The sequence below is a fragment of the Drosophila eugracilis genome, unplaced genomic scaffold, assembly GCF_018153835.1.
Source record: "Drosophila eugracilis isolate 14026-0451.02 unplaced genomic scaffold, ASM1815383v1 contig_90, whole genome shotgun sequence".
Lineage (NCBI taxonomy): Eukaryota > Metazoa > Arthropoda > Insecta > Diptera > Drosophilidae > Drosophila > Drosophila eugracilis.
Window position 1 is genome coordinate 7,255,060 of NW_024573812.1, and position 23,003 is coordinate 7,278,062.

Below are 23,003 nucleotides of genomic sequence, written 5' to 3' on the forward strand. Positions count from 1 at the left end.
AAATGATTTATGTGTGCCCTTTAAAATTACGTTCTTCTTATTTTGAATGATTAAAAAATGGCAAAGTCACAAGCGCATCTGTATGTAAGTTGGTAATGTTTATTTTATGTTTTAGAAAAATGAAGACATTTGTGCCAACTGAGATAATTTTACAAGAATTAGAAAGAAAGCATTACTTTGTGAATGCGAAATATCATCCATTCAATTACGTCCTATGCGAACGGCGATGTCTAGATAAGGAAGAGTGATCATAGAAAGCGGCGTCACAATACTCGCATTTTTTATCACGGATGTTTAAGTGGCCTTTGATATGATTGGCCAACTCGAACTTTTTCCGGAAGGTTTTGTTGCACATGTCGCATCTGTAGGGCCGAATATTTAGATGCACCCCATTGACGTGATGATCCAGGAGTAACTTAAGTCGGAATGTCTTGCCGCAGATGTCGCACACATGTGGTCTCTCGCCCGTGTGGATAAGCGTGTGCACCTTTAAGTCGTTATCCACGGCAAAACTTTTTTCGCAGTACTGACACTTTAGCTTCCGTTCAAAGTGCGTGCGTAGCTTGTGTCGGTCCATGTCTACCTGTCGGTCGAATCTCCTCGGACAGAGGGAACAGAGGTAAGGCAGATCGCCTATTTCGTGTGCCTTGACGATATGCACCCGCAGGTTGTAGTCGCCGTGGAAACGTTTATCGCAGTAGTCGCAGTAGAGGACCTGGCTCTCAGATCCCTTGGCTGGCAGAAAGCTGCACATACGCAGATATTCCACTTCTTGCTTGCTGCACTTCTGAATGAGCTCCTTGGACCTTAGTCGTCGCATTGCATCGTATAGCCAGCGGCGAAGCTTGTTGACTGCAATGTAAACATCCGTCTCGTTGGCCTTCACCACAGGCTGAAATTCCTTTGCCATCATTCTGTAGGCAATTGCGCGCGCTTCCACCGAACCAAAGTCCGACAGCTCAGAGTTGTATAGACCGGGATAGTTGGCGTAGGTCTCTATAAAGGAGCTGGTGACCAGGTTTTCCTCCAAAAAGTTAAGCTGTAATGTATGGTACACGTTATAAATGATTCAAATTCTAAGTAGTCTCGTTTTCACCTTTATAACAGTCAAGTCGTCATCCTCCTCGACCTCTTTTGGCGCTATACTGGGCGCGACACTGAGATAATCGCACTTGGCAAAGTAACGTGCTGCCAGGCCAACTAGCTTCTCCTTTTGTTGTGTCTCCGCGGCCAGCGTATATTGTACGTGCAGGTTCTCGATAGATTTCTTTAGTTCTTCCACGGTAAAAAGCACATTGGCTTTGTTGTCCATGCGTTCCATAATTTTCTCGTAAGCCATATTTCGAGCTATCTCGTTCTCGTAGTTTTTATCTGACGGATCCCATAGGCAAGGATGCTCTCGGTACGCATGAATAAGATGCAGAACACGGGGATTGCTTCGAGTAAATGACACTTTGAACTAAATTTATGCAGTTTATATGACATTCGCTCAGAGGAATAATGTTACGAATTTACCTTGAAAACCTGTCCAGGTCTCCTTCGTCTAGGTGGTCTACCTGCTTTCCGTGGAGGTGCAAAATCTTCTTCAGACATAAAAAAGTCACTACAGTTCACTTCATCTTCATCTAAAGGGACCTGATTTTGAGAGGTGTCGTCCAATTCCATTATGTCAGCCGCGGCTGGAATTTCGGACGAAATGCCGTCTGGTGTATACTGTGAGAAATCAGCTGCAGGTTCCGACCAAGCTGTATCGTCGTCCAAGTACTGGCCATCCTATGAAATCCAACAAAAATGCCAAGTTATTTTTGGACAAGTCTAACAATTGTAAATCCTCACATTGTTATCAGCTTGCATCCATTGATCCTCTTCATTGTTGTTTTCAATCACCTCGAAGAACTCGTCTGGTCCATAGGCGATGTTGGGGTCCGACGCATCGATGACGGGGTCCGAACCGTCGATGACAGGGTCCGAGCCGTCGATGGCGGAGTCCGAGCCAACGACGGCAGCGTACAACTCTTGAGTGGCCGGTTTAATTTCCATTTCACCCGTGTTAACGTCCTCATCGCAATAGTGTGCCGACCTCACATGGAAGATGAACGGCTCCCAATCTTTTAACTCGCTCTCAATGGTACAGTAGATGCACTTTAGCCGGAACAACTCATACTTTGAGTTGGTCACCACACTACCACACACCTCCATGCTAACGTAGGCGACTCTGAATCGACCTCAGATTGGAAAATTATTTTTTTTCTCGCAAAGTCCTCCTTCATTTACAATGTGATGATGCCCTGATGTTTGGGACAGTGGTGAACACGATAAATTCACACCGATAAATAGTAAGCAAATAGGGTTTACCTATCGAACTATCGACTATCGCTCAAAAGTAACGGCGTTCTTTAAAATAAACATTTAAAAACATTATTCCCATTTATGCGCTGACATTCCCATTTACTGCGATTTAAAAATATTTCATATTTCTTTCGTACATACATACATATGTATCACTTTTCAAAAAAAAAAAATTAATAATAATATATAATATTTCAAATAGATAAGAAAAATAATTCTAAAAAAGTACTATGCATCAAGTTGGTTTGTACAATTTTTATTGCAACATGATCAGCATGCTATATGTAACTATAAAGGTTCGGCGTCTACTGCATCTCTTGCCTTTTGTGAGTTGTTTCGAACGATGTTGTGGGTGCGCTTCATATGCGTATTAAGACCCACAAATTGGGAGAACCGAGAGTCGCAAAGTTTGCACACAAACTTTTTCACCTCGGCGTGGATCTGCCGATGGCGGATAAGAGCATGGCAGCTGGTGAAACCTTTGCCGCAAACACCGCAGATTTTGTCGCGGATATTAAGATGACCTTTGATGTGATCCGACAAATCAACCTTTTTTACAAAGTCCTTGGGACACATGGTGCACTTAAAGGCCCTAATCTTGGTGTGAATGGCCGTAACGTGGAGCGTCATTTGTGACCTGAGCCGGAAAGCCTTGCCGCAGTGCTCGCAAACGTAAGGCTTGTGACCCGTATGGGTACGGATGTGCAGCTGCAGATCCGAAAGAACAGCGAAAGTCCGATCACAGTGGGTGCACTTGTGTGTTTTCCCGATGTGGACCCGCTGAATGTGGTTCGACAGTTCGCCACGACCCACAAAACTCCGGTCGCAAAGAGAGCACTTAAACGGTAACTCACCGATATTGTGCGCTTTAAAGATATGTGATTGCAGGACATGATCGGAGGACGTGACTTGGTGGCAGAACTCGCATACTAGCCGCTGCTTGAACATCCTTGGCGGCATAAACCGGCACACCTCTAGGTAAAATTTCTCCGCCTCACTTCCAGCGTTAATAGCATGCTTGGTGCTCTTGTAGTACCACTGGCGGAGATTTTGGATGGCGCGGAAGATGTCATCGCTGTTGATGTCGATATTGGGAATTGATATTTCCGCGGCCATACTTTCGTAAGCCTGTTTTCGGGAGCTCATGGTGGAGAACTCTTTGTGCGTCGAGTCATACAGCTGCGGAAAGTTGGCATACATCTCTATCAGGTCGGTAGTCACTTTGTTTTTTTTAGAGAAATCCAACTATGATTGAATTAAAAATTTTAATCTTTACTTTTTTTAATAAGTTGTATTCCTTGCCTTGATTTTTTCGTTTTTGTTAGCGTCTTCCTCATCGCTGCTAGCCTTAAGGAAGCTGCAGAAAGTATATACACTAAAGGCCAATGACTGAGGCTTCTGTTTTCCAGAGAGCACTCGCTTGTGGACGATATTGAACTGCATGTGGATCTTCTTGATGGCCAACTTTAAAGTGATTTCGTTCAAGAAAATGCCCACCTTACCCTCCAAATCAGCAAGCATCTGTTTTACGGCTTCCTCACAAGTTCTCGGGTTTTTGTACTCGCTGTGGGTAGTGTTCCAGAGGCACGGGTGTGTTTTGTAAATATCTATGAACTTCAGAGTTCGGGGATCCCGTCGAAAGAAGGATGGATGAAACTGAAATCCAAGATTGAGATTAATTCTGCACGTTTATATGAAATTTATGGTAATACCTTGTATGTGGGCGGAGATTTTGAATTTGCTTCCTCTATAGTTAGCTTACTACGTTCCATCTCCTGATCGAATTCCTCGTGTTCTGAAGACTCGGATGCATCAGACTCCTCTGTCGCGTAATTGGATGATCCAATTGTCCTTATTTCCATTTCTATATTGGCGTCCTCCTCTGATTCCTCGACCATTTTATCCTTCTCCGCCGGTTCTACCATCCCAGATTGCGCACTACTTTTTAAAAATTCAGTCTCATCTTCATTTTGGATGAACTGTTCTATGATCATATCTTTCCTATGCACGTTCCTAACGTGCTGCACGAACTCCTGCCACTGGGCCACTTCCAAGTCCGTGGGACAGTGGTTGCAGCGCATTAGGAACTTTTCGTAGTCCCCGCTTACATAAATAAGGCCGCAAGTTTCCATTTTAAGTTAAGAGTAAAAATCAAAAGCGTTTGTTTATATTCCAACCATTTGTTGTAATGGGCGTAGTTAAAATTGGTTGTAAGGGGTCGAAGATGGTTTTAAAATTATTTTATCGTGTAAATAATAATAAAATAATATGATATTAAAACACCAATCAAAATTAATCTTTAGGATTTATTTATAATTTTTAGTAATTGATTCGAAGAATAAGAGTCGTAACGTTAACCTGTTTATTTTCACGCCCTTAGTCCATAGCCCTATCGCCTATCGATAGCATGTTTTTTGTATCGATTCCCTAGTGTTTATATTTTTCTTCCAGCTGACAGGCCGCGGTGTTTTCGGTGTTGTGGTTTTTTGGCGTAGCTAGGAACTTTCGATGAAAACAAAAATATGGAACAGCACAAAAGTCGCCTGGCTTACACCATCGGCATGCTCACGCTGTTCCTTTGCGGGGCGGTGCTCTTTCTGATCGGTTTCTTTCCGGCCTCCTATTCAGTTGCGGAGGACCACAGCACCGTGCCGGAGGGCCGTCCCACCACATTGCACGGAGTAGAGTGCGTTTCGGAACTGATAGTTGTGTGAGATAAGGTTTTGATAACGCTTGTTACTATTTACAGCCTGACGCCACCGCCACCTGCCTACGACTCCTTGGTACTGTTCATGGTCGATGCTCTGCGCGATGATTTTCCCAATGCCACGTCTATGCCGGTGGCTTATTCCAGGGCCTGTGAAAAGCTTACGCTTCATGTAGATATACCGACGGTGACAATGCCACGTCTTAAGAGTATTACCACCGGCACCCTTTCAAACTTTATCGACATAGCCTTAAATGTCGGCCACACAGAGCAGCTGCAGGACTCCGTGCTGCACCGGTTGAATCGGCAGAATAGGGTTGTTTCATTCGCCGGTGACCACACCTGGGTTAGTCTCTTCCCTAGCGAGTTTACACGACACGCCGAGAACCCTGATTCCTTTTATGTAAATGATTTTTACGAGGGCGACAGAAATGTAACTAAAGCTCTAGAATCCGAGTTGGAGCTCAGTGACTGGTCGCTGCTCATTCTTCACTATCTGGGCCTTGATCACATTGGTCATGTTGAAGGTAATACTAGTCCTAGGGTGCCCTTAAAGCTTAAGGAAATGGACGAGGCAATGCAAAAAATATTGGATCACAAGGTAAGAACAAAATTAGCTTTTTGTTTGCATTATTATGTTATTATGTTTTCATTTTTATGTTTGCAGAGTTTTCCCAACAAATTACTCATGCTAACTGGAGATCACGGCATGGCTGATGGTGGAGGACATGGAGGCAATACGCCAGCCGAAACTCTAGTGCCCCTATATCTGTATTCAAATAATTGCAGCAAGACCACGTAAGCCTATGACCCCGTAAACAAAACAAAACCTAATTGGTGTTTATTTTATACTTTGTAGATCTGTCACAAAACAGTACAACCAAATCGACTTGGCACCCACTCTATCAGTACTTCTATCTGTTGAGATACCTACTCTTTCCATTGGATGTCTGATACCCGAAATGCTGCAGTCGTTGTCCTTGGAGCACCAAATGTACGCCTACTTCTACAATGCGCATCATTTGCTCAACAAGGCACGTGTAAAGTTCGGTCACGATAGGGTCCATCGAAGTGGTAAAAAGATGACATTTCTGTACTAATTTCTTCAATCTATAGTTTTCGATCCTCTAGATTACTACACCTGGTATCAGAATGCCACGTTGTTGCACAAGAAGCTTTTGCATCCTTTACGAGAGGGTGATGGAGGTGGAGCAAGCCAAGTTTATTATCAGAATGCAAAGCTTAATTATATGCGGGTCGCCCGCGAGATTTCCGGGCTGCTCTCGGAATCTCTGGTGAAGTTTGACTACGGATTCATAGCCCTAGGATTAGCACTAACAATATCTGTGAGTTTTTCGATAAACTTTTGGATCCTGTCGTTATTACATTAACTGATCTTTTAGACATCTCTCCATATTGTGATCAGCGTCTTGTACTTAGATCTTACCGAACAGCTCAAGCTTGACGTCTTTAAATGGGGGCAACTTCTGTTTTCTGTGATTTCCGCTATTCTCCTAAATGTGACCAGCCATGCGTTAGATATTATCCTGACCAGTTCGTTGTTCCAGAGCATTCTACTTATAGTACCCATATGCATGGCTGTTTATCTTACAATCGATGTAGCGCAGGCGCTTCTCAAGATTGCATTGCCTCCAATATACACACGTCGCCTGAAGATCTCCATTCCATTGCCTCTACCTCTGCTAGTTTGTTTTGCTGTTCGCACATTAACTCTTGGTTCCTCCTCGTTCATTGAGTTCGAGTACAAGACCTGGTATTATCTGGGTAATACCCTTATCCTACTGACGGCATTCCGGACACTACGACGGCGCATCACCAAAACCAACGTAGAATTGGATGGCCGCCATCTATACACCATAGCATCAACGTGCTTGTGGCAAATGCGAAAAGTTTTTGTAATGCTTATGTTGCTTACACTGATGCGCTACATCCACAGGCTGCAGGCTATCCGGAGCACCATCATGATATTCTCCCTATTGTTGCTTTGGGCGCGACTGCACCGGTACAGTCAGCTGCCGCAATCGGTGGCTAGTGGAGCAGCATTGTTCATGGTTTACTGCTTTCGCGGTCTAAACGGCCAAGTGCACTTCCCCGACGTGCCTCCGTATATGGCGTAAGTTTAAGACAAACTTTATAAAATTAAGATTAACTAATAACTTGTATATCTTTAGTGCAAAGCTTATGGTGCCCACTCTGGTAGTATTTTGGTGTTGTTTGGCACTGGTTTTGGTTTTAGGCTATCGAGCGGCGCTTCCTCAAACGCAAACCTTTGGAGACTTGCCGCCCACAAGTATTTTGCTGCAACTTCTCCAGACTAACCTTAGCAGTTCTCTGCTGCTAGCTGCTCTTCTGCAAAAGGTGCAAAATATCCTACTGCTACCTGTACTTCTCGTGGCCCTGCAGCAAACCTACAAACTATGCGATGTTTTCGGAACTAGCGCTCGAAAGTTCTCTGTTCGTTTGGTACACGTGTACAAGATCATTATGACCATATTTCTGGCCAGGATGTTCTTCTTCTACCAAGGTAACTCGAACAGCTTGTCCACCATTGACCTTACGCCGGGATACATTGGACAAACTAGCTACAACCCATCCATCGTAGCACTCTTCGTTACTCTCAACACTTATAGTGCGGAGATTCATGCATTCCTCTACTTAATTGTACATACGCTGCGATCGGATCTGCGCAGTGTTGGAATAATGCAGCTGCAGCCGCCTTACTCCATAGCCGCGGATTCGTTGATAGCTCCGCTTTATGCCGCACTGATCATGCTACCCGCGGCCTTCTACCTCTGCTTGTTGGTCGGCTTTCGTTACCACCTCTTCATCTATTCCGTCTTTTCCCCAAAAGTTCTCTACGACTGTTACACTGTACTGGTGTTCTATTTAGTATTTTTAGTAACAAGTTTGTACTTTAAATTGTTTAAAAATGACGCTTAAATAAGAAATAATTTAAAAACGCTTAATCTATTACAATGTTTTGGATGTTTTAACTAAGAATGGATACCTTAAAAGTGTAAGATGGTTGTAGATGATTTATATAATAATCAAGCATTCTTGATGTGGGCGTTATAAAAGCAGGTAAAATGTAATGATTCTAGGTGAAATAGCTTAAGAAATGCCAAAAGGTAACTTCCCACTCTTACTTGATTTCGTATGACTCTTTTAACTAACTACCTCTCCAACTCTTAGTGCGTAATGAATGTCATCTGCGCTGACATTGAGCAAGATTTTCTGAAAGAGATCGTTGCGCGAATGTTCGCTAATAATGAGTCTCTCTGCACCTAGTTTTGCGCATAGCCGAAGAGCACTTCCTGGTGGTGGAAAGGTCACACCCATAAAGGCGGCTATTGTCTCCACTTGCTGATAAACGCCCATGAATGTAGTCTCTTCGACGCCAGTGCGCGTAACTTCTGCTGCAACCGCTTGCAGAAAGATCTGCTCCAGCCGTGAGCAGTTCTTGATGGCCTGCACTTTTGCACTAGCTATCATCTCCGCCAAAGCCTGCTGCACATGCAGCATGGTCACGCATTTGACTTGAGCGGTATCAGCAATTTCCGTGGCGCGCCGGCAAATGTCCAGAGCTCGACGAGCATCACCAGAAACAGCAGCCACCTTGCGCGCAACTAGCTGAACGGCCTCGCCTTTAAAAGCTTCTGATCCTCCTAAACGAGCGGTAACGATCTCCTGTAGCTGTTTATGGCTATACGGTTGGAACGTGAGTCGGGTTAGACCAAGACGTGAAGTCACTTTACCTAAAAATATATTCAGATATTAAAGGATTGATTTTTATTGTATTTCCGTTTAAGAAGCATCACTAACCCATTAAGAGGCGCTCAGGCAAATCCATAGTGTTGGCAATAGTGACCACCACCAGTTTGGCTGCTGACTTGGTGGGCCAGTCGAGAAGGTTGTAGACTACATCCTGTCGCCGGTTGCACAAGATATCCAGCTCATCAACCAGAAGCACGGTGGTAACTCTACGCGGCGCAGGAGTTGTGAAACGCTTCTCTAACAGAGAGTGAGCCTGCTCCCAGGATACGGTTTTTCCCGTAAGCTGTTTGTAAATGTGCACGTAAGCCTGTCGCGGTTCCGTCAGCCGCATGCCATTGATTTCCAGAAACTCAAAGACGGGCAGCTCTTTCTGAGTTGCCATCCGCTGCAGGGTGCGTATAACTCCGGTCACAGTGGCTGTTTTGCCAGTACCCGGAACTCCCGATACATACATACAACCGCCACACTGGTCCTGGATCTTTCCCTCCAGAAAGGCGTAAATGTTCTCGAACTCTCGTTCGCGACAAGGCAAACTTTTGGGCACCACAGACACATGAAGCTGCTCGCGTGCCAACTGCAGTTGCGATTTGCTGTTATCATTCGTCGGACGATCCGTCCGCTGCTGCATACTGGGACTTAACTCCCCGGCCCGGATCTTTTTCATCTTCTGGGAAGGCGTCATCGGAGTTGCAGATGTGGTTGTGGTTGTTTTTCCTTTGCTGGGAGTCGTTGCTGATTTAGTGGTGGTGCTTAAACGTCGCGATCGTGTGGGCGTCTTTTGAACTGACTTTTTCGGCGAATAGTCTTCATCCTCGACTTGAACTGATTTCTTGGATCTTTTTGGAGTGGATATAATATCATCGCCTTTAAATACCCTCTGCTCCACAATATTGGATAAATGAATACTACGTCTGGGGGTTCCCTCGGCTAAATGAAAAGAAAAGAGAAAAACATTTATAGCTTTACATCCTTGATAATTTTATCAAATGAGATCATTCACTTACCCAACCGACTGGTAGCTGACTTCAATATACTTTTCCGCCTTGTTGACGGTGTCCGTTCGACTGCCGCAGCTGGATCAAGGGGCTCCTTGGATTTCTTGGTGGGCGTATGATAGATGTCGTCATTGGACACACCCAATCGTTTGCGGCCCTGGGAATTTGGTGCTTCTATGGGCTCTTCAAGAGACAACGGATCCACATCCATTGAGGCAAGGCGCACTGAACGTCTTCTCTCCGAAATACGCAGCTTAATCTTCATGTCGTTGGACGGCGTCTTAGGATCGGGTGTCTGCTGGACAATCGAGTAATTTAGGCAATCTGAGTCGGCGGTGGTATCCGCTCCTCGATCCAGGCTGAGATTAAGGTTGCGGCGAGCTGCCGAAGCCCGAGATTTGGGTGTCTCAACCTTGGCGTTTTTCTCGGTGAGCGGCGAAGCCGGAAGATAGTTGGCATTGATCTCCTGGTCCGTCTTCTTCTTCTCCGACAGACGCACGACACTCCGTCCGCCCACGATTTTAATGGGCGACACCTTATTCTCGCAGTTAAAGTAGTTGACATCGACGAATTCAACGGACCTGGTAGCCCCCATAGTGGAACGTCGCTTTTCCTGCGTAGCTTCTGCTTGGCCAGCTGTGTCATCATGTCTGGCAGATCGCTTCGATTCATTGTGAGAGTTTAGTGATTTGCGGGATTGACGGTGCTTGTCCTCCGGCTGTTCCAGGTGAATTTCCAAAGGAATCAAGCGATAACTTCGTTTTACCTTGACGAACCTGTACCGGCTGACAAACATCGGGCAGGCCTTGGACTTCAGTTTGTTAGAGTGGCGACTAAGGATGTTCTGGGCGGATGATTTAGAGGTACCTTCCAGTACGATGCACTTGCGGTAAATGGCGCCGAGGGCCACGTCGTTGTCGTATGGGCGGTGTTCCTCGATCACCTCCAGGCTAAAGTCAATGGCCACGTCGTCGTCGTCAAATTTCTCGTGTGGAATAGCCCTTGGCCAGGAGTACCACTGAACGATGGCCCGGAAGGGTTCGCGGTCGCTCAACTCACGCAGCTCATACATGTGCAAGATCCGGGCCACGTCGCATCCACTCACAGTGTCCGGCTCAGCAGCATCTGCATTGGACACCAATATAAAGTCGCCAACTGTCAAAGTCAGCGGCCCGTAGATGCACTTCTGGTAGAAATAAACGTTCTTGTGCTCCAGATGCTTTACAGGCGGCACTATGTCTTGGCCTCCGATCCACTTCACTTGTTGGCCCACACTGAGGGCGTTCTCTTTGTTAACCATTGTGCTGCTATTCGCTATCAGTTATTTAACAATTCGCCAGCGTCAGCAATATTTAAAATAGGTTTGTGGCACTTCGATTCGCTCCTCCTTCTTTTTCGATCAGCTTGCCGCGCTGTTTATACTTTTTGGCGCAATTCTACAAACGGCGTTAGCTAACACCAAAAACCGAAGCAAGCTGCCAACCTTTTTTATAGGCCCAAACAAGGTTGCCATATGTGTTAATAAGTTCAAATTAAAAAAAAAAAACGTTAAATTTAATAATAATGAATTATCCCAATGAAAAATATTTAAGATTTAATTGTTTTAAGCCATAAGGGGAGTGGTTGCTAATAATAAATTTGTATTTTCGTTAACCTCATCCCATATGCCTAAGTAACTTTAAAAATAGCGTTTGGTATATTCCACAAAGTTCATTAATACCCAGGTTTAATTCTTATACGCCATAAATGAACATTTTTTAATGAATCATTTGTTAGTTTTTGAGTCCTATCGAATATAAAAGTCCGGCAGACGCAGATGCCACATTCCTAGAGCAGCCCCCATGCATTGGTAGTTAATGGCTTTTATTTGTGAATAAGAGTAGAGTATAATGTTGGGTACGTAATGAGTACAAACATCAAGCAATTGAATCAAACATTTTGCATCGCATGCATAACAATTTTGTATATAGTATGTATAACATTTATTTTGTAATCCGCTTCTTGTTGCGTTTCTGTACGTAATCGAAAATCATTAAAGAAGCATGTCCGGATCTCGATTCCGGCAAATGTGGTGATGTAATTCGTGACTTTGCAAAAGTTTAATAGTGGTTTTGGGTTTGCTTACAAATAAAATAAATCACAATCTATATGTACATAATACTAAAAATGCTTATAACGCTAAATCAATGAAACGAGGAGTTCATCTGCAGTCCAAAATTAAGGTTACAAAACAATGGCCGTCTACAAAATAAGCACATTTTTGAATCCGCTTCGAGAGTGTTGCAGGTTGCAGTGTTTTGTCGGGTGTTTTTCTGAATACGTCTAACAGATATCCATATTAAATGAGTTAATGCCTTGATGGGAAGTCATATCGACTCCATTTCCTTCTGCTCTTCCTCCAAATCACCTACTCAATGTCGTGGAAACGGAGAATGGCGCGTCCGGGAATCTCGGAGTTGCACAGCTTTGCGATGACCTCGGCCGCCTGTTCGCAGGGGAACACGGAGTGTGGCGGCGGCTCGATCTTCTTATTAGCCACCAGCTCCACCACTTCCGCCAGCTGCTCTGCGGTGCCGTTCGAGATTGCGATAATCTCCTGCTGGTATTGCTCCGAAAGCCGCGAGAACTTGGGCAGAAGCTTCTCCGCCACCTCGTCGCTGATCAGGACCACGCCGCCTTTGGACAGGCAGTGCATCGAGCGGTGTAGACTCCTGGAGGTGGTCCCAAAGTCAATCACCACGTCAACGGCTCCACCGCACACATCCTTGGTACGTTCAATGAGCTGTGGCTCGTACAGACATTCATTCCACTGTACCACACTGACACTGGAACGAGAAAAAGAAAATTAAAGGTAAGTTCAAAATATTTTTGCTTGTATTTCATATTATATGAAAATAGTTACTGCCATTTTAACCAACTTATATTAAAACCAAAGTATAAGAAATTTTTTTTTTTTTTTTTTTTTTTTTTTAATTCAATATTTACTTACAATCTGTTATAAGAAAATGAAACTAATTTTCTTTAAATAATGATATCATTTTCCTGAATACTTTTACTATAGAGCTTTCTTAATTTAGAATTTAGTAGTGAAATGAGTGGTCTAAACTGAAGATTATTTGTTTTTAATTTATAACCCCTTCAACCCCTTAAGGTATTTCAAAAAATTTAAATACTTACTTCTTGATCTCTGTGGCCAAACGGAAGCCCTCGTCCCTGAGACTGGCAACTGTGATGTCCACGTCGTCGGCTCCAGTCGTGGCAAAGTGATAGGAGGCAATGCGCACGGCCCAAAGGGCCAGACCGCCGGTTCCGACGATCAAGATCTTGGGCTTCCTCTTGGGCTCCGTGGCAGCTCGCTGACTGAGGATCTGTGTGACGACTGCCTGAGCCTTGAATACGGCATTCCAGGCAAGCAGGGCGCCTGTAGGCAGCATGGCGGCTACCTCCATGGGCAGACTGTCGGGGATGGGCACAACGTGCTTCAGATCGGGAACCACCAGCAGCTCAGCATAACCGGCTGGAGTTTCATCGAACGGATAAACGATGACGCGCTGTCCAATGCGCAGGCCACGGTTGTTGGCCTCCGTGATCTCAGAACCCAGGGACTCGATCACGCCCGCCACTTCAAAGCCGGGGAAGAAAGATCCCTCACGGATTCCCTGGTGCGCCGGCGAAGACATCGAGTTTACCGACGGACAGTAGTCGCTCAGCTCCGAAGAGACCGAGGACATGCTGGTAATGGAATTGGACCGATCGCGACGACGGTAGCAGGCTCCGGCGCATACTATCCGGATGCGGGCGCCCATTGCCGGCGTGTCCTCAATGGGCACAAAGAAGTTGAAGACGCAGTTTTTGGCACCCGGTCCGGGCGACTCAATTGACACTTGACGACACAGCTTGTTCATGTTGTGTGTATTGTGGTGATCAGGATCCGTCGGCGGCAGAGCGGAAGTCAGGGACAGTGAGTTCAACGACAACGAGGTATCTGTTGTTCCGCTGCAAGCACACAAAGGAATGGATAATATATATTAGAAATGTTCTATTTATCGGACTAAAAATACTTGTGCATATCATAGATGTGGTCAATAAACTTTGTCTTTCCTCGCTTATTCCAAGTACATACATAATATACATACGTAATATACATAAATATAAATTTTCTACATATATTCCAATATATACATATATTAACCACCTTCTTTCTAGGTAAGACATAGTTACATTTTTTTATTAATATAAATAAATTATTTTACAGAATTACGTTGTTTTTAGTCTCACATTTGTAAAACACCTTACTTTTATAGAGCCCTTAGATCAATCCTAATGATTAGATCCTATATAACATGTTTTTTTTTTTTTTTTTTGTCAGAAAGATTATAAACTATAAGAAATCAAATTTCTTTAAATTACTTACTTAAAATTTCTTCTGTTTTGTCATAAAAGATTATAAATTATAAGAACTCAAATTTCTTTACAGAGTGCGGTTCCTATTACAACTTCTCAAAGTTTCAATGCCACAACATGATATGCGAGTTCTATTTCGTATTCTCGGACTGCTTTTCCTATATACATACGAACAATAAATAATCTTGATTTTCAATGCCAGCAACAATTCAGAATTTTCCATGTTAATATTGGTCTAGCAACTTTTTGTGTGATGTAATTACATAGCATACATATATCTGAAAGGTCAAGTGGTCTAGTTTTCGTAGATACTGAAATGTCCCCGGATTTATTGACAATCCGACACACCAATCGTCATCTGATACGGATACGGATCCATTCACTTCAATAAGCTGATAAAACCCCCAATTAATAGATAACTTGTATGGCTAGAATGGAGTATTAGATTTGGCTAATATATGAGCAGAGCTGGCAATTTATTGCCCATAAAGTTGGTAGATAAAATGTGTGGGATATATCGTTATAAGTCTGGTCTGGTGTCTGCCGTTTCAATTAGTGCATATTGCCATCTGATAAGAAAAAAAAAGGTGACGAAACCATCCTAACACAGTTCACTTCACTTGCACTTTCCTTAATTTACTTATAAACTGAAATTTACACAAGTGTATTGTGTTTTGAATTTAAATAAATGATTCAAAATATTTTGTTGACTTTACTTAATGTTTTACGAAAATGTTCACTCTCCTAAGCGATCTCACTAAAAAATTTCTTGAAAATTAATTGAGTATAGTTTTATTATTATGTTTTAAAAATTGGTTATCCAATTAGAAATTAACACACTCCATAAGGTCCATATGAATTGAAAACCCCTATTACGGGAATGGAAAAACTCAATCAGCGTCGTTTAAAAGTTTACCTTCTTGAACCGAGCAAATTGTGTTGTTGACTGCATATATCGACCGGCATTTTGCTGTCTTTCTTTATTTTTCTTTACTGTTTTTTATTTTTATTGGTTTTGTATTGCACTGAGGGTAAACTGGTTGGCACTTTTACTTGTAAATTGGCTAGATTTTTCTTTTAGCTGCACTAGCTACGGTTGCTTTTCTCACGTCTTGACCAGCGCACTTCCAAAGAACATCTGAAATGATTTCAGTCGATGCGCCAGCTAAAAAGCAAAAAAGCCGGTGACGAAATGGAACGAGTGGAACTCTCACACAGGCACACGCACACAGCACGCCCAGAGGCGTGCCAAGGAAGGGTTACCATAGATATTCAAAACTATAGTTTTTTATATTAAACTCTGATATAAGTGAAAAACCTTTTAAATTTTAAGTATTGAAATGATCTTGGTATATTCACCAGACTGAAATCTATTTCAATGCGAGTCTTCCATCTGATATCTAAGACATATTATTCTGGCTTGTTCTTGACCTATCTTAAATAAAACAAAAGTTAACTTAAAGGAATACAAAAATATTTAAATATTATTTATTGTTAAATATTATAAAATATTTATTAAAAAATCATATTATTTTTATTGGAGCTTCCCAAGAAATAAAACACTTGAAAACTTCCTTTTTAATATTTATGTATGTAGCCCATTGAATTAATAAATCATACACCACTGCTGGCGCACATACACAGCACGCAGGGAATGCGTGAAACATTTGAAATGAGTTTATTCATTTGTTGGATGCATGGCCGTATTCGCAGCTATAGAAATGCATTTCAATATTTTGTGAATTCAGAACATTTCATATTTATTTATAACCAGCTGGATAACTTACACTACGGGAAAATATTTTAAAATACGATTTACAGATTTTACAAAGTTGGATTTGTATACATATGTATACCCAAATAACTTGTTAGTTTTCAATGTCAACAAACTTTATCGAGAAAATAAGCAAGCGAAACGGCGTTGCAAACTGGAAATTAACTTATTTGTTCTCATTTAACAGTTTGCCTGATATTATATATGTAGTATATATTAGCCCGAAATTGCGACCAGTGTATGATAACGAAACTGTTGTTTATCTTTTGTTTACACATTCGAATTAACACGGAGGACGCAGTAGTCGAGAGAAAAACAAACAGCCCAAAAACAGGGGCAATCATAACAATTTAATAAAGAACAACAAATGCATTAGACCAACGCGTGCGACAGATTTATGGCCAAAACAAAGTTCAGTAGCTGGTCAAAATGCCCCTCCAATCTAGATATGTAGATTTCGTTGCCAGGCGGCCCTCAAAATTGTTTATAGAATTTTCGATGACAATATGTACATACATATGTATGTATGTTTTTCTAACGGTGTTTGTGGGGGAGATCAGATCAGGAGGATGCCCCATTAGTCACGTCGGGTTCTCGGTTTCTCAGCGGGTGGCAACAGATTAAAACATTCAAACTGATAGTTCTCAATTGACAATGTTGATTGACTCAGTCCAATTGAGATTATAGAATTATTTACAATATGCTATTAAAATGCGTTATGTGTCCTTCATTCGAAAGCAAAATAAATAAACAACTTGTATGGTGCTCGCATATTTTCAATAAATTTGTATGTTTATACATATGTATTTATTTACACATTCATATGTATATATGCATGTGTACAGTTCTATACATAAATAGTTATACAGTGAAACTTCTTTAGAGCAAACAATCCTAAGCTTTTTATTTACCAGCTATGTATGTATGTATGTACTTAAGCTTATAATAGCTTCTTCAGTCATCATATTTACATATGTACATAGGTATGACATGTTCTAAGGCTTGTAATAAAATAGTAAATCGGGATTCATACATACATACATACATATGTATATATGTATTAAAGTGATAAGCGCAAAAAGTTGCAATGGTGCATCAAACTTTAAGCGTGCTGTATCTATCTCTATCTGTTTATGATGGCTTGTTGTTTGTGTTTGTGGAGCGAGGAACGGTGGATGTTTGTATGGTAATGAAACGTTCAGAAAAGGGGTGGCGGAGGAGAAGGAGGAAAGCATGCCCAAACAAAACCAAAGTCATGTACACGTGCTCGGTGCATGATAATCACGCACATGCTGAGTGCCATAACCAGAGAGCGAGAGTTTGAGAGGGAGGAAAAGAGCTTGACAGCTGACGCTCTCTTTTTCGCCTTGTTTTTGTTTTCTTCTCTGTCTATCTGCATTTCTTTCTATCTCACTCCCTCTTTCGCGGAGTAAGAAAAATGGTCAAAATGGAACGCACAGATAGAAATGTACATCTTCTTTGTTATTCTTTGTTTGGCCAACACAACAACAACGCATAAATAAACCGCTATAAATACGCTTTACATTTACGCAGTTACATTTTACACATTCGCATCCTGACACCAAAAATGAATTTATTTTTTCTCTTTTTTTTGGGTTCAATCAACAGCCTCCAACTAAGCACTGAAAAAAATGATGAAGTTAAACATACTCATATTTCTTTTCTATACATTTAAAGTCGCTAATATAATTTAAAATGTATATACACTTATTTATATATGTATGTATGTACATATATATATATATATATATATATGTATTTATTTCAAAAAAAAGTATGTTCATACATACATTCATATATTAATCCTGTATAAGAATACTATTATGTATATGTATGTATATATGTATGTATACATATACATAACTAAAAGTCATACAAATATAAAAATTACGCATGATTTACAGATGTTTTTGGTAGTTCAACATTTATCGAAATATCTTAATATTTCTTAGTTTTACATATGTATGTAAATTTGCTTGACATTACAAATGCAGTCTTATCTCAAAACAAAAATGAAACGATAAAAAAAAAATTTATAAAATTTTGAAATGCTGAATAAAGGCCTTCCGTAACTATGTACACATTACATTGTATACTATCATATTAAATATGTAAATATGTACGAAAGTACATATGTGGGGAGGGACATCTGGTCGAGGACAAAAGCGAAAGTGACATAAAAATTCGATAAGTTAAATTGGCGTAAGCAATAATTAAAGACAATATGTGTTCAATTAAACGCTGCGACTCAACTCTTGGTCAATTAAAATCAGTCCCCTAAAGATAAATCCCCGATCTCCTCATCCTCATAGCTATCAACAGATCAACACATGAGCAAAATATTTACTGAATTATTTATTTGTTATTGAGGTGGCGCTGCGCTTGAATTGAAAACATTTGTTGGTCAATTCCAGTCAATTGTATTTAATGACGGAATCAATCAAGTCTAATGATGGATTGCAAATGCAAATTTAGTCAGCTTGTCGCGCCAAAAAATGTGGACCACTGTCGTCTACCCCTTTCCGGATCGGAAAATGCAACCAATTATGCATCAATGGGCCATAAAATTTAATGGCATTCGTTGCCGTGTAACCAGAATGAACTCTCTCTGTGAAAAATTTATTTTTAGTCCCTTTGTGCGAACGCGATTAATGCACAATCACAATCGAGATCTGAGTTTCCGACTTTGTTTTTCTTATTTTCCTCTTGATTTTGCAGTCCCACATATATGGTAGTAATTTACAATCCTTGATTGTGTTTTAATAGGTTCATATGTGTACAAACATATGTACATAGTAATTGAAGCGTGTTGGGGTAAATATAACTATAAATATTAAACGCCACGCCCAGATTTTAGAGGTATATACAGTTTTCTTTTTTTATAAACACGTTAATGTCCAGTCATAAATCATATTTTGCCAACCGGAACATTTCGGAAGTTTAAATATTAAATGGATACAGAAAAGATGGTCTAGTTTATATTGGTGTTATGACGCTTTTCCAAAACATTTCAACATTAAGTGTTTATGGCCAAGTCAAATCTCCAGGTGCTGATAACTTTTTGATAATTGTGAAGACACAAACAAACTCAATGATTTACAAGCCACTCGATAGAGTTCTGGATTGCCCCCACAAGAGTTGTTTACCCTTTGGGTTTCTACAGGCAGCATGGACTCAAATCCAAGGACATGAAATAGGAAACCTTTTCAAATCACTTTTCCAAGTCAATATTAGCGTGTGATTGCCCTATTTAAGCCCGAGGTCTGGAACTACGTACGAGAAAGGTGGATAATATTATGGCCGGAGGCTACTGGGCTGTCTACCCCAAAAATGAAGTTGAGTCGAAGAAAATGGCAACCTCCACGTACACCACTCCAGGATGCCAATTGCGTAATATGGATTTGTTCGCAACTCACTTACCCTTGTAAAAAAGTTAAAAGCGTAGCGTATCAAAAACACTCCCGCAGTTACTTATTAATATTTGTATCTTAAGTTTGTTGTTAACTTTAATAGTTGTTACTCAAAACGGCTGCCGCAAAACAGCACTATAACTTTTGTAAAAGGTTTGACGATGTCTGTCGCCTGTTTTTATTTAAGGAGCACCGCAGCCGCACGGCGTACAGCAGGATACGTTTGACTTTGAAGTCTCCTTTGTCGAGTGTGAAATAAAGGCAGGGTTTAAGTGTAAATACAAGATCCGCGTCTGCGCAGTTTTTGTTTTCGGGAGGAAAGTCTTTTCTTCCTAGGTGCGGAACTAGTTCGTTTCGGTAACGTGTTGGGTAGAATCTTTATAAATCCTCTTTACTGTAATAACTAATTTTTAATATATATTTTTTTTGTGAATCAGTTTTTAAATATTCGGTTTAAGTACTCGTTTTGTAACTTTTAAAAATGCGCCACAAAAAGAAAAGACATTTTACAGCACTGTTCTTAATGCAGCCAAAAGTATGCAATACTTCAAATAAAAATATTGAAATGGTCGTCTCCACTACAACTGTTCCATTACGTTAGTTGTGTTGTTAGCGATAGTTAAGATATAGAGGCAGAAAATAACATCATATCATATTTTTTCTGTTTAGCACAAATAAAACTTTTGGGAACATTTTATTACATAGAAAAATGGACATTCCAAGATATGAAAAACTTATTAGGTGGAACATTAAATTGCTTCGATTGATAAAAATTCTGTTATGCCACTAAACTTTTGAAGTGGAAACATCTTGTAGGTGACCATTGCAGTGGAAACGTCTTGTGGGGTGACCTTCCCAAATCACGACCAGCCAGAGTGACCATTCATTCTCGCCTATTTGTGTGACCGTAACGCCCGGGATAGAGTGCGAGGCTGGACAACTAGATTGTTTCCGTGACACAAATCAAACGCGCAGTAGAAATCAACAAGTGATCACCATGTCGAGCGAAGGAACCAAGACTTTCACGCGGGCCGAGGTCGCCAAGCACAACACAAACAAGGACACCTGGCTACTCATCCACAACAGCATCTACGATGTCACCGCCTTTCTGAACGAGGTGAGAATTGCTTGGAACACGTCGGAGTAAACTGCCCCCGCCCCTTAATGGGGTCATCGGGTGTTATTAGGCGTTATCTGGGTTCCATTTGTTCCGATGATCTAATGGCGTCGATAGAGCCGAACCCCTACCAAGCCCACGTAGACACATGTTCCACCTTAACCTGCGTGTTAAAATTCCAGTTCTGTAACTAGATCTGTACTTTGACCCTCGGGCATCGGTTGACCTACGTCCGGATTTCGTATATCCGCAGCGACGTCGAAATTTCCAGCAGCCACTTTCGCCTGACGAAACTTTAAACTTGTGAAAGAGAGCTCCACATGGCGAAACTATCCATTTGCATACATATGAGTGTACGACGGGGGTCAAGTGTTAAGCGAAATCCGCGTCTGCATTTGCATCTCATTTGATTTATGGACTTGGTTTTGAATTCGGATTCTTATGCAAGTGCACCAATTGCCGGCTCCGAAAAATGGCTCACCCTGACGCAGCAATCGGGTCTTCATTATATACATATGCTATCTGTGGGATCGACTACTACTCTTATAAGATAAGCTCCCTGAAAATTCCATTCTAACGATGACGTTGCACTTTTGTGTACCTCAAAGTAACTATAGTGAGGGTGACCAAGCGGCTCGTTTATAATTCCATTCCAAAGTTTGAGTCCCCTATAGCTAAAAGTCATGCAGTCCATGCTTTAAACATGAACCTAATCTGATCTGCTTCGTCCTCTGAATTTTTAACAATATGTATATTGCTATCTCGCATATCAGGCATTTCTGAACGTCGACTTTCATTGACAGACAAATAGTAAATTAGACTTTCAGATTGAAGGCCCTCTGAATCTCCTTTAGATAAACCTTACATTCGACTCAATGTCACTGGGTAAAGGTAAAACTGTGTCTTCGTTATCTATCCATCCAACGGCAAAAGTGTTATCATTTCTTAAGATATTAGGTACAATTGAACATGAATAGGAAATATTTCTGATTATGGTGAAAATATGCATTTAGGCTTATCAATGTGGGCGTTATCAAAGAAGAAACAACTGATTTCTAAATTTAAACTCTAGATATGCCATTATAAAAATAGGAAATCGTTCACGAAATGGTGAAAATAAAAATTATTCGTTTGTTCTATGGAAAATAGATTTTAAAGGGTTTTTTTTAGATAACCAAGAGGTCGAAGAAATCGGCTATAGACATAAACTTTATCTGCAATTAATTAGTACGTTCGAATTAGTGGCGGAAATTCGTTTGACTTATCGTTAGTCGTAATTAAGAGCTCTAATGAAGCTGTAACAACTTGTTTGCCTTTAACAATAATTACATCGCTCTTGAATTAGGTCTGCTTGATATGAATTTAAGCTTTAGTACAAAGTATAATCAAAATTATAGCTGCCAAAATGTAATGCCTTGACCTAATCAACTAAAATGTTTTTAATGAACACGATTAGCAATTCCATAAATGGAGTTTGTGGTTTTAATTGAAACCTTGAGCTATACGCAGAAAAAATTCTTACTCATTTAATAAAATTCTGATATACAAACGTGACGGAAATGTAGAGTGTGATTACCATATGGCTTCCGTATAAACGGATATTATAAAAGAATATTCCAGACTTCGCACCTTGAAACGATCCCAGTTGCTTACTGATATATTAAATTCAGGGTCAGACATGCATTAGCATTTCTTCAAATCCAACCATCAGTTATTTATGCGAATATTTATCTTCCTCTTTTTTGCTTCTACACAGCATCCCGGTGGCGAAGAGGTGCTCATCGAGCAGGCCGGCAAGGATGCCACAGAGAATTTCGAGGACGTTGGCCACAGCAATGATGCCCGCGACATGATGAAGAAGTACAAAATCGGCGAGTTGGTTGAGAGCGAGAGGACCAGCGTGGCTCAAAAGTCGGAGCCCACCTGGAGCACGGACCAGCAGACCGAGGAGAGCTCCGTGAAGTCGTGGCTGGTGCCCCTTGTGCTGTGCCTAGTAGCCACGCTTTTCTACAAGTTTTTCTTTGGCGGTGCCAAGCAGTAGTATACCCATAATGCCCAGTAGAGACTTTTTAAACCGCTCCGGAGTCACTTAGTTAATCTACGGAAGCTCAAAAGTCACAAGTGGAGCAGGACAGTGGAGCGGAAGCGATTTTTATAGTAAATTTGTGCTAAGTTTTAATGTTAATTTTGGCATTTGGCATTTTTGTACACTCCTCTACACATGTAATTCCTTCAGACGGCGGGTCTAGACTCTAAAGTTATGTTTCCCATTGATATTCCAACATTTGAGGCACGAAACGAAAACAGAACGTTTTAATTCACATGTATGTACATTAAACATATTTCCAAAACAAAAGAAACCTGTCAAAATCTTTGTTATTCCGTCAGTTTGTTTCGTTGGCATTAATATTGTCTCCCCTAATAGATAAGG

The 23,003-nt window shown here is 41.2% G+C and overlaps 6 protein-coding genes across 8 annotated transcripts; 2 read left to right on the forward strand and 4 right to left on the reverse strand.

Annotated features, from left to right (window-relative positions):
* Nucleotides 1–79: 79 nt before the first annotated feature.
* Nucleotides 80–2,324, reverse strand: LOC108113367 (putative zinc finger protein 735). The gene is made up of 4 exons (XM_017223934.2): nt 1,837–2,324; nt 1,516–1,773; nt 1,097–1,459; nt 80–1,039 (listed from the first exon to the last, which is right to left on the reverse strand). Exons 1-4 carry the CDS (start codon nt 2,197–2,199, stop codon nt 206–208), a joined length of 1,818 nt encoding a protein of 605 aa, XP_017079423.1. The 5' UTR covers nt 2,200–2,324; the 3' UTR covers nt 80–205.
* A 265-nt stretch (nt 2,325–2,589) lies between these two features.
* On the reverse strand, nt 2,590–4,737 carry LOC108112767 (zinc finger protein 107). Of its 2 annotated transcripts, XM_017223028.1 has the most exons (4): nt 4,062–4,737; nt 3,847–4,005; nt 3,652–3,786; nt 2,590–3,594 (listed from the first exon to the last, which is right to left on the reverse strand). In XM_017223028.1, exons 1-4 carry the CDS (start codon nt 4,479–4,481, stop codon nt 2,638–2,640), a joined length of 1,671 nt encoding a protein of 556 aa, XP_017078517.1. In that variant the 5' UTR covers nt 4,482–4,737; the 3' UTR covers nt 2,590–2,637. The 2 variants fall into 2 exon arrangements, with proteins under 2 accessions (XP_017078517.1, XP_017078516.1); XM_017223027.1 differs by having other exon boundaries at nt 3,652–4,005; nt 4,062–4,734.
* A 47-nt stretch (nt 4,738–4,784) lies between these two features.
* LOC108112765 (GPI ethanolamine phosphate transferase 2) lies at nt 4,785–8,019 on the forward strand. Its single transcript, XM_017223025.2, has 7 exons — nt 4,785–5,035; nt 5,099–5,657; nt 5,724–5,854; nt 5,916–6,130; nt 6,188–6,402; nt 6,460–7,190; nt 7,249–8,019. The coding sequence occupies exons 1-7, from the start codon at nt 4,872–4,874 to the stop codon at nt 8,015–8,017; spliced, it is 2,784 nt and encodes a 927-aa protein (XP_017078514.1). The 5' UTR covers nt 4,785–4,871; the 3' UTR covers nt 8,018–8,019.
* LOC108112766 (origin recognition complex subunit 1) lies at nt 7,942–11,357 on the reverse strand. The gene is made up of 3 exons (XM_017223026.2): nt 9,856–11,357; nt 8,900–9,778; nt 7,942–8,832 (listed from the first exon to the last, which is right to left on the reverse strand). Exons 1-3 carry the CDS (start codon nt 11,144–11,146, stop codon nt 8,243–8,245), a joined length of 2,760 nt encoding a protein of 919 aa, XP_017078515.1. The 5' UTR covers nt 11,147–11,357; the 3' UTR covers nt 7,942–8,242.
* A 335-nt stretch (nt 11,358–11,692) lies between these two features.
* LOC108112768 (zinc-type alcohol dehydrogenase-like protein C1773.06c) lies at nt 11,693–19,708 on the reverse strand. 2 transcript variants are annotated; one of them, XM_017223030.1, is made up of 3 exons: nt 19,466–19,708; nt 13,024–13,842; nt 11,693–12,671 (listed from the first exon to the last, which is right to left on the reverse strand). In XM_017223030.1, the coding sequence occupies exons 2-3, from the start codon at nt 13,749–13,751 to the stop codon at nt 12,254–12,256; spliced, it is 1,146 nt and encodes a 381-aa protein (XP_017078519.1). In that variant the 5' UTR covers nt 13,752–13,842; nt 19,466–19,708; the 3' UTR covers nt 11,693–12,253. The 2 variants fall into 2 exon arrangements, with proteins under 2 accessions (XP_017078519.1, XP_017078518.1); XM_017223029.2 differs by lacking the exon at nt 19,466–19,708 and adding an exon at nt 15,167–15,399.
* A 662-nt stretch (nt 19,709–20,370) lies between these two features.
* Nucleotides 20,371–22,932, forward strand: LOC108113033 (cytochrome b5). The gene is made up of 2 exons (XM_017223463.1): nt 20,371–20,572; nt 22,329–22,932. Exons 1-2 carry the CDS (start codon nt 20,453–20,455, stop codon nt 22,611–22,613), a joined length of 405 nt encoding a protein of 134 aa, XP_017078952.1. The 5' UTR covers nt 20,371–20,452; the 3' UTR covers nt 22,614–22,932.
* The last annotated feature ends 71 nt before the right edge of the window (nt 22,933–23,003 follow it).

Excerpts from the sequence above, each read along its gene's own strand:
- LOC108112768 (XM_017223029.2), bottom strand. The coding sequence starts at position 15,216 with ATGCCGGTCGATATATGCAGTCAACAACACAATTTGCTCGGTTCAAGA. Across the intron at positions 13,843-15,166 it reads AATTTGCTCGGTTCAAGAAG|CGGAACAACAGATACCTCGT; the intron begins GTAAACTTTTAA and ends GTGTGCTTGCAG. Across the intron at positions 12,672-13,023 it reads TTGGCCACAGAGATCAAGAA|TGTCAGTGTGGTACAGTGGA; the intron begins GTAAGTATTTAA and ends TTCTCGTTCCAG.
- LOC108112767 (XM_017223027.1), bottom strand. The coding sequence starts at position 4,481 with ATGGAAACTTGCGGCCTTATTTATGTAAGCGGGGACTACGAAAAGTTC. Across the intron at positions 4,006-4,061 it reads AATCTCCGCCCACATACAAG|TTTCATCCATCCTTCTTTCG; the intron begins GTATTACCATAA and ends CTTGGATTTCAG. Across the intron at positions 3,595-3,651 it reads ACAAAAACGAAAAAATCAAG|TTGGATTTCTCTAAAAAAAA; the intron begins GCAAGGAATACA and ends ATTCAATCATAG.
- LOC108113367 (XM_017223934.2), bottom strand. The coding sequence starts at position 2,199 with ATGGAGGTGTGTGGTAGTGTGGTGACCAACTCAAAGTATGAGTTGTTC. Across the intron at positions 1,460-1,515 it reads GACCTGGACAGGTTTTCAAG|TTCAAAGTGTCATTTACTCG; the intron begins GTAAATTCGTAA and ends GCATAAATTTAG. Across the intron at positions 1,040-1,096 it reads ACGACTTGACTGTTATAAAG|CTTAACTTTTTGGAGGAAAA; the intron begins GTGAAAACGAGA and ends CATACATTACAG.
- LOC108112765 (XM_017223025.2), top strand. The coding sequence starts at position 4,872 with ATGGAACAGCACAAAAGTCGCCTGGCTTACACCATCGGCATGCTCACG. Across the intron at positions 5,855-5,915 it reads AATAATTGCAGCAAGACCAC|ATCTGTCACAAAACAGTACA; the intron begins GTAAGCCTATGA and ends TATACTTTGTAG. Across the intron at positions 7,191-7,248 it reads GACGTGCCTCCGTATATGGC|TGCAAAGCTTATGGTGCCCA; the intron begins GTAAGTTTAAGA and ends GTATATCTTTAG.
- LOC108112766 (XM_017223026.2), bottom strand. The coding sequence starts at position 11,146 with ATGGTTAACAAAGAGAACGCCCTCAGTGTGGGCCAACAAGTGAAGTGG. Across the intron at positions 9,779-9,855 it reads GTCAGCTACCAGTCGGTTGG|CCGAGGGAACCCCCAGACGT; the intron begins GTAAGTGAATGA and ends CTTTTCATTTAG. Across the intron at positions 8,833-8,899 it reads GCCTGAGCGCCTCTTAATGG|GTAAAGTGACTTCACGTCTT; the intron begins GTTAGTGATGCT and ends ATATATTTTTAG.
- LOC108113033 (XM_017223463.1), top strand. The coding sequence starts at position 20,453 with ATGTCGAGCGAAGGAACCAAGACTTTCACGCGGGCCGAGGTCGCCAAG. Across the intron at positions 20,573-22,328 it reads TCACCGCCTTTCTGAACGAG|CATCCCGGTGGCGAAGAGGT; the intron begins GTGAGAATTGCT and ends GCTTCTACACAG.